We start from the raw sequence: 19,171 nt of genomic DNA, 5'->3' as shown, positions 1-19,171 counted from the left end.
AGAAGTTATGTCTTTAGGTCCCGAGATGGAAGTGGACTTGGTGTGTCTCAAGGACAAGTGAAAGGCCAGAGTACCCTGGACAGAGTAAGTGACACAGGCTGGAGGGAGGTGAGAAAGTCAGGGTGAGCCAGATTGGGTTTTATCCTGAAGAATGTGTAGAGTGAGCAGATCAGAAGGCTGAGGAAAAATTCCTGGAAAATACCTGCCTGAAAGACAAAGGGAATATGATGTCATAGGGATCAAGAGAGAGTAAACTTTTGAGGAGCAAGTGATAAATCCTCCAACAGCAATAAACATTCACAACACAGAATGGCTCCTATTTTGTGAAGGATAGAACAAAAGGATCATTGAACTCCATCCACAGCCCACTCACAAGCTAAAGGCCCAAGAAGCAAGCTCATTATCATGCCACAGTTTCTTTAGTTTTCTCTTTCAACATAACAGCTTTAGTTTACATAGTGATGTATATATCATCACGGAATCAATATCCACAGGACTTTTAACATAGCTGCAAAAAAATATTTCTGCATTATATGCAATCACTGTGCAAATGAGAAAATGTAAGTACACAAAAGCTAAATGGCTTTTCCAGGTCAGTAGAGGCCTAAGCTGAAAACAGCATCCCTGTCTACTTATTCTGAAGTTATTTTCATTTTGCATCTAGTTCATGCCTCTGTTGGGGGAAAGCTATCTTTAGAAGTTGTATGGATTGTCAAACCACAGGATGGCCCAGACTATAAACTGCCTCTCTTGATCCACAGGCACAACACTTCGCTTGGACGTCTGGGATGGATGGAAGGAATTTCTGATGGGTTGTCTCCTTGGACAAAAACTAAAAGTCCAGCGCTATTTATCAAATGAAAGACCAGTACTTAAGTATGGAGATAAAGCAAATGCTAAATTAATTTATGTAATTTTTATTGAACTTTCATAGGACCTTAAGTCTGCACTCCACAGCTAGTGTGCTGCTCCATGCTAAGTTCCACTTAGCACGTCTCAACCAGACATCATTATTGAGATATTTGCTAGAATAAGACAGCAGGGACGCCAGTAGGGTTGATGACCTTTGGAGATGGATTGTAATTAGGGTAGACATTCTTTAGGAAACAGTATTTAAATGGGTGACTTCAGTTTGGTTTGGATATCAGACCTTTAACAGCTCCTTTTAATGCTATCAGAATAATTATCTTGACACTCTCACATGCAGTTATCCTTAAAAAAATAAACCTCACTATTTGCTAATCGATTGGCTAAAATCATTGGCTGCCTTTTCCTAAGCTCCCAAGTAATTTTTCAAACTGCAATTTAGTACAAAATTCATACTTTTGCAGTACATAAAGTAGAATATGTGTGGCTGGAGCAGTGGAGGAAGGTAGGCTCCTGATAATTTAATTCTAGTGCTCATGTGCTTAACCATTTCCATTTGACTTAAAATTTATATGAAATCTAAGAGCTCAGAGGATATAAATGATCACAATGAAAAGCTCTTTTTATTCCTCTACTCAATTAACAATTATCTATTGGGTATTTGCTATGTATTATGCAAAATCCTAGGAATATAGTGATAAACAAGGTATGGTTCATGCTTTAAGCAAGCTTACAGTTCAGCAGGGGAAACAGAAAATAAGTAACCAAATCCTCAAGAAGCAGAATTGCAAATTGTTTGGGAGTATAAACTCCAGTGCCCATTTGCCTAAGTTCAAAGCCGTACTCCCTCAGTGTTTAGTTGTATAAACTTGGGCAAGTGATAAAGTCATCCTGTTCCTCAGTGTCCTCATGTACAAAATAGGAATGGTAATAGTATCTATCTCACAGAACTATTTTAGAGATTAAATGACCTACTAATTATAAGGAACTTAGAGAGTTGTCTGGCACATGGTAAGCAGGATATAAATGCTAAGCATTGTTGCTATTATTATTCAGTGTCAAAAATGTTATGACATGGACATAGTGCGAGATGATATGGGAATTTATAGTATGGAGAACTAACTAGACTTAGGGGATAATCCTGAGAAGGAGAACTGAAACTGAGACCTTAATTGTTGGTACTTGGGTAAATGGTAGAGAGAAGAAAAACCATGTTCCAAAACAGATGGAACCATGTGTACAAAGATCTGAGTGGTGGGGGCAGGGAGGATAAATTGAAGGAAGTGAAAGAAGTTCTACATGGTAGATCATAGAGTAAGAGGGAGCTGGTGGCCAGAGGCTGAAAGATAAGAGCCAGCTCATACAGGACTCCATAGGAATGTAAAGGAATTTGAATTTCAACATTTAAGTGTTGGGAAGACATTGAAAGCAGAGAAAAGCCATGATGAAATCTTCATTTTAGAACACTGGCTCTGGCTGCAGTGTGAAGAATAGAGGCAGGCAGGGAAATGGGGAGATAGTCAAGAGACAATGGCAGCCTGAACTAGGCTTAGGACTAGACTAAGAGGACAGACTGTGAAAAGATATATTTAGGAAGCAGGACCAACTAGTCTCAGTATGAAGAGTACCTCTAGTTCCCATAACATGAATGCTAAAGATGAAAGCAAAGGCTAGTCAGTCCAACCAGGGGGGCTCTTCTCCCCAAATTGAGAAAACTGATAAAATTCAGATATGCTGATTTTCACTAATGAATTTCAAAAGAAATTGATGTATGAACCAAAATACCAGCATATTAATGCATAACTCTAGTTATAACCTAACTGTCAGAGGGTCCTAGAGACCAACATGTTCTGCAAAGACCATCTACTTCATACAGAAAAATTACCTGGGAAGCCACATACACATCAAAAAATGGTGTAGTGAACATGCAATCAGTTACAGGGAGTCAGTTATATGCAGTATATTTTGGATGACACCAGGCTAGCTTTCCTCCCTCCCTACAATGGGGTCAGACAGCCCTACCCAAGTATATCCTGGACAATACCTGGTGGGACCCTGTCTAGGTTTGTCTCTCTAATTCTTATTTCTCTGAACAGCCTTCACATGTCATTCAACTTATGCCTTATGGAGTATTAGAAGGATAGTAAGAAGAGCAGTGTGGCTCTCGTACAGTGAAATAGAAAGGGACTGGTAGGAAGTGGGATGAGGGTGCAGATGATGAGGGGCTTTATAGGCCTAGGTGAGGAGTTAGAATTTCAATTGCAGTGGGAAGCTATTGGAGGATTTGGAACTGAGGATAGGCAACCTTCAATACATAGAATAAAAAGATCACTGAATACTGTGTGAAGAAAAGCCTAGAGGGGGATAAGTGAAAATGAGAGACCAGTTAGGAGACTATGGCACCGGTAGTGATTCTGGTGGTGGGGAGCAACCTCGTGGTATACGTCAATAGCAGTAGAGATTTTGAGAAGCCAGAAAATAAGGACAAAACAAACAAACATATACAACTTTCAAATTTCTGTTAACATTTTGAATTTCTTCTAGTACCTGCATAATTGACATAAAGTTTGATTTTTTTATTTGAGCATTTGATTTTCATAAGAAAGAAAACTGCTCAAAGGAAACCAGTTTGAATTATGTACATGTGCATAGTAGGATAATGTGTACAAGCAAGTCCTGTGCAATTGAATCTATATATTACTACATGCCTTTTCCGAAAACATTTTAGTAAAAGTAAGAAACAAGTATTTTAACTAGAATGTTTCATGGGTATTTAGTGTAACTACATTTGCCTATTTTCTGACTTACTAAACACCCCTACTCCTACTTGTTTCATTCATTCAGGTATCAGAAAAGGGTGGCCCTGTACATTGCCGCCTTTTATGGCTACATTGAGCTCACCGAATGGGCCCTGAAGCAGGGTGTGCGGCCCAATGAGGCAGTCGGTGTTCACCCCTATCGAGCATGGTGCCACGAAGCCCTTCATGCAGATATCTCTAAATGTCCCATTCATGCAGCTGCAGAAGCAGGCCAGCTGTTGATTCTGAAGGCCTTTGTCAACTACAGCGTGCTGTGCCTGGAATGCAAAAATGCTGCAGGACAAATTCCCCTGACCATTGCGGTCAAACACAAGCATAAAGACTGCGTATTATATTTACAGAGTAAAATGTGGTCCACAGTTTCTTTTCTGAAAATTTCAGTCCCCATGAGGATCTATGTTAAAATAAAACAATGGATTCTCAGAGCTCAGAGTCACAACCTTTATAAAAGCCAGCTTTGCAGAGCAAGGATCTTTGGGGCAAGAGTTGGAGACATTGTGATGGTGGATGGTTTCACCAAACCAAAAATGACCTCCAAGAACTGGCATCAGGATGGGAACAAGAACTCACAAGGCACTCTTGGAAAGCTACTGCCTCTCAAGGAACATACTGCAAGCAGGAAACCTGTCAATCCTTTGGCAATTTCACAGCAAGACAAAAGAGAACAAATCTTCAAATTTCCTCCGCTGGTAGATGCAAATACATTCTCAGAATTACAAAGACATCAACAACAAAATCGGCAAAAAATTATTGCCACAGCTAAGAAAAAAGAAACGCTTGTAAAAAACACATATCTTCCCCAAGTCCCCCTCCCTCCAGTTTCAAGAGTGGGCTATTCACACCCATCTTTTTACTATGCAACACCCAGTGCTGACTTTTTACTCAGATCCTCCTTCGCATCTTTCTCTGAGCACAATGGGAAAACTCCAAGGGAAAATGCCATCTACTGCTTAGCTGTGGCCAGGTAATGCTTTCTCTTTAAACATACAAGGGCAAACCTTTAATAGGGCCGGTCTAGGTGCAGGGAATGGTCCATGAAACCCTGCTATGCCATATAGTGTGACAGAGATTGTTCCAGGGCAGTATCTAGCTTCAAGGACTTCATCTTAGCCTTGTGTATAAGACAAAACAAACTAATTTTATTGGCCAGTTCAATCTGTACAGTACTTTAGTCCTCAAGCTTCAGGAAGAAAAGAGATACCATAAAAAGAATTGTATCAATTAGCAAGGTCCCTTGCCCCCCCGCCCCCTTTTTTTTTAACTAATAGGAAATTGTTGCTTATAATTAAAAGAAGAGAGAAACTTGAAATGTGGAAGGGATACATCAAAAGTATTATGGAAGACTGGATGGTAATGAAAGTGGAAGGAAAGAAAGAAACAATTTGTTGACAAACTGAACCATAAAGACGTTAGTTGACTTACTGGGCAAGATTGGGGGTGGGATCTATATTGGATAGGGTGGTAGAACTCACATTAATATTTAAGGTAAGTTTAAAAAATAATGCATTATTACACTTAAAGACATAAACAAATGTTTACAAAGTGGACTTTTCAGGCACATACATTTCATAAGATAAAATTTTATATATTGGTCATCAGATTTCATCGAAAACATAACTCTGATTAGTTATAAGGGGCCATCCATTACTCATGAGGTATTACTTGGCGCCAATATTATTTACAGTAGAAATATATATTTCCCCTTACTCAATTTATGAGAAGAAAAGAAAAAACAAGACTAAATTACTTTAGTTGCATTTTGGTATTGGTCTTCAGTTCAGTTCTATTTTATTTCAGCTAGGTTGTTGCCACCTAGTGGTGAGAGTAATTCGGGTTATAACACTGGCATAATTCGCGATAACGAGGTTGACAGCAAATGAAGAAACTACTTAATAGTTTCAATCTTTGTAATTTGTGAGGTACCTCAAATAGAATGTAGAAAAAGAGATAATCTAAAATTCTAGAAAAAGATGAGAAAATTATTGATTGAAAAAATTATATAGCCCATCTTAAAATCAGGCTGTAAACATAAGAAAGGAAATACTGATTAATTTTATCAACAGATGCACGTTTAAAATAAGCTTATTTTTCAAGCATCCAGTAATTACTTATTATGGCCCAGTTTGTTGCTAGGCAGAATGGAAATATGCAAAAGTATCTGTTTAAGGTGGGCATGTGCATGATTTGGGGTGAAGAAGGCTGCCAGTATCTAGTGTGTGTAGTGCTTTCTTGGGGAGAAATTGAGTTGTGAAATATATAGTAACACACATAAGGAGCACCAATTTCACTTGTATGGCTCATTTTGCATGCATCCATGTAACCACCACCCAAGTCAGATGCAAAGTATTTCTAGCACCCCAAAAAGTTCCCTCATGCCTCTTGTCAGTCAATAATCCTTCCCAGATATAACCATTATTCTAATTTCTACCAATGAGATTAGTTTTTCCTGTTTTTGAATTTCATATAAAGGGCATATATAGTATGTACTTTTTATGTCTGCCTTGTTCAATTAACATGTTGTCTATGAGAGTCATCCATGTTTTTACACGTATTGATTTTTTTTATTTCTATATAGTATTCCTATTCTGCGTAGTATTACATATCTTTATTTATTTATCCATTCTGCTATTGATGGGCATTTGGGTTGTTTCTAATTTGGGGTAATTTGGAATAAAACTGTATAACTATTCTTAAATATTCTTGTATAACTATTCTTGAATTTGCATTCATTTCACTTGACTCTATACCTAAGAATAGAATTGCTAGGTCGTAGGGTAAATTTAAGTTTAGTTTGAGTAAACACCTACAAACAGTTTTCCAAAGAGGTACAAGCATGCTGTTTTTGTAGGTATATTTTACAAAGATTGGAGTTATCAGGGGGAAGCAATTTCAAGGTTGTTAAAGGAACTGCTGGGGAAAATGTGTTAAAAAAAAGTTAGTGCAGAAAGGAGTTTGTAGAAGGAACGATGGTCAGTCTGATTTTGCACTTCCTCTGGCAAAGTGACTCCTTGCTAATCTTTCCAACCTTACCATTTGACTTTTCCCAATAGTTTTCTCTTTTCTTTACTTGCACTCTTTACTTCCTTCCTATCTGTTTTCTCTCCTTTTCACTTTAACCTTCCCAGGATGTCTCACATCCCTCTGTTGGTGGACTTTGGAGGGGGAAGTGAAACCTGCAGTATTCATGTCCCTTCACAGCTCTTTTTGGTCTGGTTCATGCCCCCTCATAGAAGTCATGAAAGCACCAATGTCTACCTGAAGCGGTCAATCAAGCCAGGCAGTCAGGTGGTCTGAGTATTTACTACTAAAAGACCAGTACAGCTCTTATGCCAAAAAGATACAACATGAAGAGTGAATATGCACTGTCTCGATGGCTGGATCTACCAACAAGCTAATATCATAGCCAGGAGATGGAGACAAACCCAACGTAATCTTTCATGATGGTAACCCAGGGAAATTGGATCAGGGTTAGTAAAGTAGCCATTAGATGTTCCTAATTATGTGGGGAGAGGAGTCCCCCAAACCAGGACTGCAGATACCTGGCATCATGTGAAAGCACTTGCTGGACCATATATCATTCAGGAACTCCACTTTTAGACTCATGAAAATATACTTCTTAGGACTGATGCCAAGAGAGTATTACTGCGGTTAGCTCAGATCAGGTGCTAATGTGGGTCTGGGTTGATGAGTGCATGTAGCTGGTGTCAAGATGACAGTGACTGAGGCCACACTGAGCCTCATTTCTCAGAAGATAGTGTAAGCTATCAAATATCTCCAGGTCAAATATCTCCAAGTTGTATCTAGAAAACAGTCTTCCTTACCATTTACTGTCTAATTCCAGTGAGGTTTATGTGACCTGGAAGTCCAGTGAAGATTCAAATGTGGAGGACTGGTCCAAAAGGTTGAGTTGAGACTATGAGTGGGCAGAGAATGGATGGTAATCTCCACTGGTGATTCTGATGGGCTCTTGTGCTCCTGATAAAAGTAGAGCTCTTTGTTTTTTAAATAAAAATGACCAGAGATGGGGCAGGGCACATTTGTCATAAGTCTGAACCACTGTGGTTGATGAAGGTGTTTGTCTTAGGCTTGGAAAGTGAAAATAGAGCATAAACCTGCTTAGCCTGGCCATGCCACTGAGACCCACTCTTCATGGAGGAGTAACTCCCGCTCCCCAAACTTCTCTCGATATGTGACCTATTTCTTGGGGATTCTAGAAGCAAAGGTGAGTGGGAGGGGGAGGAAAACAAAGGAGGAGATGGAGCAGCAGCCTGTGCGGCTTAAAGGCAATGCCGGTGCAGATGGGAAAGCTGGGCGATGGAATAATTTCCCTTAAAAAAAAAAAAGAGAAATTTAATTACAAAATACAATAATACTACTTTTTGGGAAACATCCAAACAACGTGGGATTATATAAAGTAAACATGAATATCTCCATCCATCCTCCAGTCCCATTCCTCTCCCCTCTCATGCATCCCATGCCACTCCCCGGAAGACACCATTATTACTATTAGTTTGTAGCCTCCTAGAACTTGTCTATGTATCTCAACATATATATGTGAGACATGTATGGCATTCACTTTTCATCATAAAAGGGATTTTACTGTATTTATTGTCCCCAGATATACATCACTTAAACATATCTGTCAAATCTTTCCATACTGGAAGAATGAACTACCTTATGTTTTTTAATGGCTGCCTAGTATTCCACTGTCGATATTTTTAAAATAAGTTATTTAACGAGCCCCACTTGATTTTCATTCAAGTTGTTTCCAGTTTTTCACCATGATGACGGTGGTGCAATAGATCTTTTCATATATAATACTAATTCATTTGTAGAAGTATTCCTATAGGATACCTTGACTGAAGTAAAAGTGTTTGTTTAAAGGACATATACATACTGCTAAGTCACCTTCCTAGAAGACTGTACCAACTTATACCCATTCATAGAGTATGAGAGGCTACTTTTCAGTTAATTACATATCTACAGCTGGAAGGGGCCAGGCTCAGAGGGAGCCAGTGTGGGAGTGAAGGAGAGAATCTGACAAAGACTCTTAGGGTGAATTTGTGTGGTACTGTGTTATGAGTCAACCTTCCCTGAGAAGAGACTGTCAGTAGTACCCCCAATTCCAACCAGGAATAAGCTTGATGAAATTCAGTTGCTGGCCCTTGTGGAACACCTCCCAAGTATAGCTTGTAATGGGTGTGGAAGAGATATTTCCTCTCTTAGATTCCTCTCAGGGGTGTAAGCTACCCCTCCCCCAACTTCCCCCTTTATTAGGTGCTAGGGCACAAAGGTAGCAGGGGCTAATTCTGCTGCTCTCCCTTTACTGTCAGTCCTGGCCATTTTGTATAGGTGAGCATGTGGGCTCTAGAAAAACACAGACATTGAGCAGAGCTCAATGCAGAGTTCTTCTGCATTCCTGAGCACTAGATTTAGGAGACTAGTTGCATCACATCTCCTCCTCAGTTCTGCTTTAGGTGAGAGCAGCAAAGGGAGACATCAGCTGGGCCTTCAACCTCATACACAGGTCAGAAAGTTGACTGAAACCTGAGGGTTTAGCCTCCTAGACTAGCTTGTCAAACAGTGCATGCTGAGGCCTTGTTCTCCAGTTGAGCAACCCTGAATTCCATGACCCATCCAGGTGACCAAGAACCTTGTTTCTTTTGTTCACTTTTGTATCTCCAGCATAGTGCCTGGCATATAGTAAGTGGTCAATAAATGGATGTTAAATGAATGCATAGAAGCCAGGGAGAGGTGAATATAGTTACACTGTCTTTCCTCCCTAAACTGGGAACTTCTATGCTGAAAAGAAACACTGAGATTCAGTTAGATAGTTGGGCTGATGGCCCAATTAGTGGTTATAATGGTTATTCATTCAACAAACATTGAGTTGGAGATACAACCGTCAGGTGACTTTCTTAGTTTTAGCATCGAAAGTCCTGTTTCTTGGGAAATCTCTCAGTCCTGGGCAAAACAAGAAATTGGTCACCCTAAACAATAATAATAAACACAGATGTAGTCTTCCACTTGTGAAGCAAACTGTTTAGGAGGGTGTGATGGTCATCATGGCATATGCTCACTGAGGAAAGTGCTATGAAGGAGAGGAACTCGGAGAGAGAGTTTCTATGGAAGTCTGACAAGGACCTTGACTTCCCTAAGAAAATGTTTGAGCTGAATTCTGAAGTAAGGATTAACCAGGTAAAGGAAGCACGGAGAGAGTATGCACCAGGTAGAGGAAATGGCTTGTGCAAAGGCCTTCTGGTTGAAACTCACGGGGAATTTGTGAAATAGAAAGATGTGCTAGAGTGAAGAGAGAGGAGAGGTATGAAACAAACATGAAGAGGCAGCCAGGGGTCCATATGAAGGACTGGGCTGGTTTAGTCTAAAGACAATGAGGGAACATTGAAAGGTTTGATCAGCTTTGGATTTTTTAGAGACCACTTTAACTTCAGTATAGGAGAACTAGAATGGAGTCTGGAAGTCCAGACAGGAGTCATCTGCAGGGATCCAGGGCAGAGACGGTGGCAGACCGAACTACAGGAGTGACTTGAGTAATAGTGAGAAGTGGATGGGTTGGAGACAAATGTAAGAAAGAAATTGATGGACTTGGTAGTGGATTGCATATGATAAGGAATAAGGAACAGGGTGGATGCAAGGATGACTCTTGTCTTTTAAACTACTCAAAGCAAGGGTGAGGTTCTCTGCGCCCAGAAACTCCCAGCCACTGCTTTAGAAAGGCCCATAGTGTTCTGCTCCCACCTCTAGAGAGACATGGGCAGCTATAGATATTCCCCAGACTTCTCACGAGCTTACAGATGTATTTGGAGCAGGTCCCAAGCAAGTGCTCAATTGGTGGAGGTAAAATAATGCTGTAGGCAAGGCAACCCTGTTGATGAGTGTGCCAGAGTGACAGCAACTACATTTGCCTCTCCTGGGTAAGTGCCAGGAAACCAGAAAATGATGACTCAAAGACAAAATGGCTAAATTAGCCCACTGCAACATGCTCACAGAAAAGAGTGTGGGCCTGGCAAAGAGGCAGGGGCTATTAGAGAAGAAACTGACCTGGGAGGTGACATCCTCCTTCCAGCCCTGCTTTGTTTTTATTCACAGTGCTATCACCGTCTCATATTATATTAACCTTTTATTTGTGTATTTGCTTCCTCACTAGAATGTGTTCCATGAGGGCAGAGAGGCTGTGTATTTTGTTCACTTTTTGTTTCTTCAGCACGTAGAACAGTGCTTGGCATATAAGAAGTGCTTGGTAAATGGTTTTTGAATGAATGCAGCAAAGTGAGAGTTCATATACCAGAGAGAGAATCAGAATGAACACTGAGCCTAGGAGGAGCTAATATATACATCAGAAAGGGAGAGGGAGGGCTTTAAATCAAGTCAGGTGGGATATGGAGAACAGCTAAAGGAGATTGAGTGATTTACTTAAGGTTTAGAACTTGATTCTACGGACAGCCCTGACAGGTTAATCCCATTTAGAGGGCTCAAGGAGCCAAGCCATTGAGGTAAAGTAAAGAGTTAATCCAGAACACTAAAGATGAATCAGGCAAACTTGGATCTAGTTCAAATGTTTGAACTAGTTCAAATGTTTATGCAAGGTTGCTCCTGCTAGACTGAGAGAAACTCCATTAAATTTACAGGATCTTGCCTGACAAAGAGGGTGATGATAAGAAAAAGGAGCCAAGTAGAGGTGGCAACATGGTCAAAGGCACTGCTTTGTGAAAAAGCAAGAAAGAAATTTAGTTTTTAGGAAAGTAAGTGGATTTGCACAAGGCATTTTAGGGGATAGAGAGAAATTTGCTGATGAGACTAGCAAGGTAGAGCACACCTACAATGAGAAGCATCTTGTGTACCCAAGTGAAGAGTCTGCTTTTTTAAAAAATTAATTGATTTTTTTATGGTAACATTGGTTAATGAAATCCGTTAAGTTTAAGCCGTACATTTTAAAAGTAAGGCATATATATATATTTACATTGTGTGTTCACCTCCCATAGTTAGATTACTTTTTGTCACCACATATTTGACCTCCTTTACCCCATCTGTTTCCCCTCTCCCCAACCCTCTGGTAACCACTAGTCTATTGTCCATGTCCATGAGTCTCTGATTGTCCTGTTTGTTTGTTGCTTTTAGGTTTATATCCCACATATAAGGGATATCATGTGATTTTCAACTTTTTCATTCTGGTTTATTCTCTTAGCATGATTATCTCGAGGTCCATCCATGTTGACGCAAATGGCAGTATTTCGTCTCTTCTTATGGCTGAGTAATATTCTGTTGTCCATATTTACCACAGCTTCTTTAGCCAATCATCTATGGTAGGACATCACGTCCTGGACACTGTAAATAATGCTGCCATTAACATCGGTGTGAAAATATCTTTTTAGATATAAATTTTCAAGTCTTTGGAGTAAATACCCAGTAGAGGGATTGCTGGATTATATGGTAGATCAATTCTTAGTTTTTTGAGGAACCTCCATATTGTTTTCCATAGTGGCTGCACAAATTTGCAGTCCCATCAGCAGTGTATGAGGGTTCCTTTTTCTCTGCATCCTCTCCAGCATTTGTTATTACTTATCCTGTTGATCACAGCTATTCTAACAGCTGTGAGATGGTATCTCATTGTGGTTTTGATTTGCATTTCCCTAATAGCTAGTGATGTTGAGCATCTTTTCATATATTTGTTGGCCATTTGTATGTCCTCTAAGAAGAAGTGTCTGTTCAGGTCCTCTGACATTTTTTGATTGCATCATTTTTTGTTGTTGTTATTGAGTCGTATGAGTTCTTTGTATATTTTGGATCTTAGGCCCGTATCAGAGGCATTGCTTGCAAATATATTTTCCCATTTGGATGGTTGTCTCTTTACCTTGTCTCTTTACCTTTCTTTTGTTGTGCAGAAGTTTTTAGTTCGATGTAGTCCCATTCATTTATTTTAGCTTTTACTTCCCTTGCCTTTGAGGTCAAATTCATAAAATCCATTTTAAGTCCAAGGTCCTTGAGTTTTATTCCTATGTTTTCCTCTATGCATTTTATTGTTTCAGGTCTTATATTCAGGTCCTTAATCCATTTGAGTTAATTTTGGTGTGTGGTGATAGATAGCAGTCTAGTTTCATTCTTTTGTAGGTGGCCTTCCAGTTTTTCCAGCACCATTTATTGAAGAGTCTTTCTTTGATCCACTGTATGCTTTAGGCTTTTTTGTCGGAAATTATTTGTCCATATAAACATGACTTTATTTATGGACTCTCAATTCTGTTCCTTCAACAGATATATGTTTCTTTTTTCTGCCAATACCATGCCGTTTTCATTATTGTCACTTTTTAGTATAATTTGAAGTCGGGCAGAGTGATGTCTCCAGCCTCGTTCTTTTTTCTCAAGATGGCTTTGGCAATTGGGGGTCTTTTGTGCTTCCAAACAAATCTGATGATTTTTTGTTCCGTTTCTTTAAAAAATGCCTATGAGATTCTGACAGAAATTGTATTAAATCTGTATAATGCTTTAGGTTATAAGATCATTTTAACTACGTAGATTCTTCCAACTCAAGAACACAGAATATCTTTCCATTTCTTTGTATCTTCTTCGATGTCTTTTAATAGGGTCTTGTAGTTTTCATGATATAGGTCCTTCACATGTTTTGTTAGATTTATTCCCAGGTATTTTATTCTTTTTGTTGCACTTGCAAAAGGAATTATTTTTTCCATTTCTTTTTCTGACACTTTGTTATTAGAGTATAGGAACTCTATGGATTTTTGAACGTTGATCGTTGATCGTGTATCCAGAAACTTTACTGCTTATTGTTTCTAGTTTCTAGTAGTGTTCTCGTGGCGTCTTTAGGGTTTTCTGTATAGAGAATCGTGTCATCCACAAATAGTGACAGTTTGACTTCTTCGTTTCCTATTTAGATGCCTTTTAAATCTTTCTCTTGCCTGATTGCACTCGTTAGGACCTCCAATGTTATATTGAATAACAGTGGTGATAGTGGACAGCCTTGCCTTGTTCCTGATCTTAGAGGGAAGGTTTTTAGTTTTTCACCATTAAGTGTAGTGTTGGCTGAGGGTTTGTCACATATGGCCTTTATTATGTTAAGGTCCTTTCCTTCTATACCGATCTTGTTAAGTGTTTTGATCATAAATGGATGCTGGATCTTGTCGAAGGCTTTTTCTGCATCTATTGATATGATCATATGATTCTTTATTTTTTAATTTGTTTATGCGGTGTATCACATTAATTGATTTGCGTATGTTGACATCCTTGTGGCCCTGGGATGAAGCCCACTAGATCGTGGTGTATAATCTTTTGAATATGTTGCTGTATTCGGTTCGCTAGTATCTTATTTAGGATCTTTGCATCTGTGTTCGTGAGGGATATCATGAACATGTAGTTTTCTTTTTGTGTGTTATCTGTACCAGGTTTTGATATCAGGGTAATATTGGCCTCATAAAATGAGTTGGGAAGTGTTGCCTCCTCTTCGATTTTTTGGAAGAGTTTGAGGAGAATAGGTATTAAATCTTCTTTGAATGTTTGCTAGAATTCACTGGTGAAGCCATCTGGTCCTGGACTTTTACTTTTTGGTAGGTTTTTGAGGATTGTTTCAATTTCCATACTGCTGATCGGTCTATTTAGATTTTCCAGTTCTTCTTGATTCGGTCTAGGAAGGTTGTATTTTTCGAAGTACTGGTCCATTTCTTCTAGGTTACAGAATTTGGTATTGTGTACTTTTTCATAGTGTTCTTGTATTGTACGATCCTTTGTATTTCTGCGGTGTCTGTTGCAATTTCCCCTCTTTCATCCCTGATTTTGTTTATTTGTGTCCTTTCTCTTTTTCCTTTAGTGAGTCTAGCCGAGGGCGTGTCAATTTATTGACCTTTTCAAAGAACCAGCTCTGTTGCATTTATTTTTTCTATTGCTTTTTTGTTTTCAATTTCATTTATTTCTGCTCGAATTTTGATGATTTCTTTCCTTCTGACTTTAGGCTTCATTTGTTCTTCCTTTTCTAGTTTTTTAAGATGAAGCGTTTGGTTGTTTATTTGGGCTCGTTCCTGATTTTGAAGACAGGCCTGCGATGATATGAACTTTCCTCTTATGATCGCTCTTACCATGTCCCAACAGTTTTGATATGCTGTACTATCATTATCATTATCATTCGTTTCTATGTATCTCTTGCTCTCCCTTTTTATTTCTTCTCTGACTCAGTTATTCTTCAGTAGCATGTTGTTTAATCTCCATGTATTTGTGGTTCTTTCCACTTTCTTTTTACAGTTGATCTCTAGTTTCAAAGCATTACGATCAGAGGGTATGGCTGGCATGATTTCAACCCTCTTGTATTTGTTGAGGCTTATTCTGTGTCCCAGTATGTGGTCAATCCTTGAGAATGTTCCTTGTGCACTAGAGAAGAATGTATAAGCAGCTGTTTTGGGATGGAAGGCTCTATAAATGTCAATTATGTCCAGTTGGACTAATGTGTCATTTAAAGATGTTATTTCCTTATTGATTTTCTATTTGGATGATCTCTCAATATCTGACAGTGGGGTATTTAGGTCCCCTGCTATGACAGTGTTTTGGTCTGTTTCTCCCTGTAGTTCTGTTCGTAATTGCTTTACGTATTTCGGGGCTCCCCGATTGGGAGATTGGGATCACAGGTATTAATAAGTGTTATGTCTTCTTGGCGTATGGTTCCCTTTATCATTTTGAAGTGTCCCTCGGTATCTTTCTTTACCTTTTTGATTTTGAAGTCTATTTCTTCCAATATTAGTACCGCTACTCCCGCTTTTCTCTGAATGCCATTTGCTTGAAGTATCATTTTCCACCCTTTCGCTTTGAGTCTATATTTGTCTTTGGAGCTGAGATGTGTCTCCTGGAGGCAGCATATGGTTGAGTTTCAATCTGCAACTCTGTGCCTTTTTATTGGTGAGTTCAGTCCATTTACATTTAGGGTGATTTTGAAATAGCCATTTTACCTTTTGCTTTCTGGTAGCTCGGGGTTTCCATTGCTTCCTTGTCCTTGCATATCTGTTTTCTTTATTTGGTTGGCTTTTGTGGGTTTTACCTCTCATTCTTCTTGTTTTTTCCTTATACACTTCAGTTCTGAATCTTTGACGTGTGGTTACCATTACGAATATGTAAAGGATAGTTATATATATACAGTCATCTATTTTTTTCTGCATGTGCCTTATCTCCATTCCCCTTTGTGAATTTGGATCTCTGAATCCTCCCCTTTTCAGTCATTATTGTCTCAAATTGTCCCTATGTATGCTGAACATTCATTACTATCTCGCTATAGCAAATCTCTTCTTATTAAGTTTATAGTGCCTTGTTCCTCGTAAGGGTTGCACTCCTCTGCTTCTATCAGCCTGCTAGTCACCTTACCCTTATGATGTTTTGTTTTGTTTTGTTTTGTTTTGTTTTGTTTTGTTTTGTCATTTTGATTTAGGTGCGCTGACCCCTTTCAGAATTTTCTGTAATGCAGGCCTTGTAGTGGAGAATTCCCTGAATTTTTGTATGTCTGGAAAGGTCTTTATTTCTCCTTCATGTCTAAAGGAGAGCTTAGCTGGTGGTTCCTTTCATTTAATAGTTTAAATATTTGATTCCACTCCTTTCTGGCTTGAAAGGTTTGTGCTGAGAAGTCCGACGGTAATCTAATGGGTTTTCCTTTATCAGTTACTGTCTTCTTTTTCCTGACTGCCCTGAGAATTCTGTCTTTGTCGTTGATTTTTGATAATTTTAATACAGTATGTCTTGGAGGAGCCTTTTTCGGGTTGAGGTGATTGGATGTTATGTTGACTTCTTGAATTTCAAGCTCCAGCTCATTCTTTAGATTTGGGAAATTCTCGTCAACTATTTGTTTGAAAATGCTTCCTCGCCTTCGAGAATGCCCATTATTCTTATGTTTCCTCCCCTGATGGTATCAGCTAGTTCTTGAATTTCTCTCATTATTTTTCATTCTTCGGTTTTTCTCTTCTTCCTTCTGATTTATTTCTAGATTTCTGTCTTTGTTATCACCGATCCTTTCCTCCATTTGGTCGACTCTATTTCCCAAGCTTGCTACTTCATTTTTCATCTCTTTCATTGCGTTCTTCATCTCCAGAAGTTCTATTCTGTTCTTTCTGAGGGTTTCAATTTCCTTGTTAAAGAACTCATTCTGCTCATCTAGTTGTTTTTTCAGTTCCTGAAATTGTTGATATAAATTGTTTTGGATCTCACTGAGTTTTTCCAGAAGTACCATCCTGAATTCTCTGTCATTTAAGTCGCATATTTCTATGTGTGTAAGCTTATTTTCTGGAGATTTTTCTTTTTGTTTCTGGGATGCTTTGTCGCCTTGGTTGTTCATGGTGTTCAATGGACTATTTCTCTGCCTGGACATCAATGGACGTGTGTTCTGCTTCTTTTCTAGAAAGAAGACTTATTACACAAAGGTCTCTCTTTAGCCTGTTGCTAAGAAGGCACCTTTCTTTTGGCTTCTAGTAGGTGGCATCTAAGCCTCTTAGATCCCTGCTTTATATAGAGTCTTAATAATACCTTTTATTTCTTGTAAATATTCAATCACGCTCACTACCTTCAATCTCAGTCCCTGTCAGTGCAGCGACAGTTTCAGTAGCATTTGCTCCGCGGTGTTTGGTTTCAGAGGATATGGAGGGGAGGGGCCCTCTGTTTGGGGGAATAGTGGCTCGCTCAGCCTTGCGTTTTGCATCCGCAGCTGGTAATAATCAACTGTTGTTCTCTGCTGTTCCCGCTTCTCTGCCATCCCCACTTCTCTGCTTTCTGCCCTGATGCCTGGGCCCTGCCGCTGACCGCGTGGAGCTCACATCACTCCCAGGCGGGGCTGTTCGGGGAAGTCGCTGCACCTTCTCCCCTCCTCCTCCTCCTACAGGGAGCTCTGGCGGCTACAAGAGGCATCGTCTTTGTTTCTCCCAGTCCACCACCTGACCTGGAGTTCTGACCTGTGGTAGCTCTTATGCACAGATCTCACGCTCAGATGTGCTGGTGTGCAGTTTGGGTGTTTTCTGTTGAGTTTTAGATGTTTGGCGTGTTGTTGTTTCAAGAGGGGAGATCTGGGAATGTCTTTCACTCTGCCATGTTTCTGACATCAAAGAGGTTACTGCTTATTCCCCTTCCATGGGATAAGAAGTAGGTAGGAGCTCACAGACGTTCTTTTTCATCAGGCAAGTTACACAATCTGTTTTTTTTTTATTTTCGAAGGCAACTCTTCCTCAGTTATGTGGAGGAGTCACTAGAAGGTGCTATATTGAAGGTATGAAAGGACTACAATAGAGTTAGGAGACTTTTCTATAAGAGAAACGAGAGGCAACAAAGACCTGGACCAGAACAGAATTTGTTAGGGAAGAGGAAAACGGCAACATAATCTACAAAATTTGTCACTAAGTTGGTATAGGAATGGATAGATAAGGAGGAACTGAGTTTATTTCTACCTTTGGAGATGGTGAGGATGGCAAAATTGCTGTTAGAGCAAGGATCCTGAAGCGGGACAGGTTTAGGAGGAAGATAAAAGACATGTAAATTGGAAGTGTCTGTGGGATATCCAATTACCAAATGCTTTTTTTTGCTAATTAGAGACATGCACTTTTATGAAAGGTCAGCATTTAGAAGTCATGGATATGGGTAATTAGTAAATGAGGCCTCCCAGAATGAGCGTGCAAAAAGAAAAACCGGAGGACCAAGGATAGAATCTTGGAAGGCCCCAATATTCAAGTAAAAGCAAAACCTCTCTATAGTAAATCACATTTGCATTCCCGCAAAGTAGGAGTAATCACATCCAAATTTACAAATAAAGACACGGGGACTTTGCTATCCTTATAGCTATCGTAAAATATTAAGTTTCATTGCATTTCAGTTAAAGTCTGTCAAAATATTTAATATCTTACCAATAAAAAAAAAAAAGAAACAAGTGCATTTGTGGTGGAGAAGCAGCAGCAGAAGGTAGAATAGGTCAGGGAATATGTTATGTACAGGGATGCCTAGGAGGAACAAATAGAAAAAGTGTCAACCCCGAGAATTCTATATGACATTGAGTGGTTTTCTGTTTCTAGTTATGGGTTCTAAGCTTCTAGTATGTACTACCTTATGAAAATGCCATTCCTACAGCCTCACTGGTTTTAGAAAGATTCCTCTTTCCTATTTTACATTCTACCTTATGTGACAAGATAAACTAGCTACAGCTATGAAATCAACCTAAAAATTTCCATCATTTTGACTATATATGGGACAAGATTGGCCCTCCTTATAAATTGTCTTGTTTTCTTACAGTGCTTTTAAAGAGAAACGATGGCTTCAGCGGTTAGAAATAGCAAGAATCCTAGCCAAAAAGAGTATTTCTAACTTGACTACCCAAGAAGGTCTGACAGTGTGTGAAAATCCTCTGGAAACTGTGCTTTAAAAAGTCATGACGATCCCTGTTTGGGTGAAGACCTGGTCAAACAGAACCTCCGGCTCTAACGTTCACTTTTCCAATAAGAGTGCTAATGCTA

General features: G+C 39.3%; 1 protein-coding gene across 2 annotated transcripts in view; it reads left to right on the top strand.

The window, feature by feature from the left end:
• ANKUB1 (ankyrin repeat and ubiquitin domain containing 1) overlaps nucleotides 1–19,171 on the top strand; it is a 39,306-nt gene extending 20,135 nt beyond the window's left edge. For both annotated transcript variants that reach the window (XM_039855049.1, XM_039855048.1), the window contains exons 4-6: nucleotides 762–876; nucleotides 3,712–4,650; nucleotides 18,951–19,171. In XM_039855049.1, coding sequence (XP_039710983.1) covers nucleotides 762–876; nucleotides 3,712–4,650; nucleotides 18,951–19,080 — 1,184 coding nt within the window. In that variant the 3' untranslated portion in view covers nucleotides 19,081–19,171. The remainder of the gene's footprint in view (nucleotides 1–761; nucleotides 877–3,711; nucleotides 4,651–18,950) is intronic.

This window comes from Pteropus medius, unplaced genomic scaffold, assembly GCF_902729225.1.
Source record: "Pteropus medius unplaced genomic scaffold, Ma_sr-lr_union100, whole genome shotgun sequence".
Taxonomy (NCBI): domain Eukaryota; kingdom Metazoa; phylum Chordata; class Mammalia; order Chiroptera; family Pteropodidae; genus Pteropus; species Pteropus medius.
Note: the sequence above shows the minus strand (reverse complement) of the source record. Positions and strands in the feature narration are given on the sequence as shown.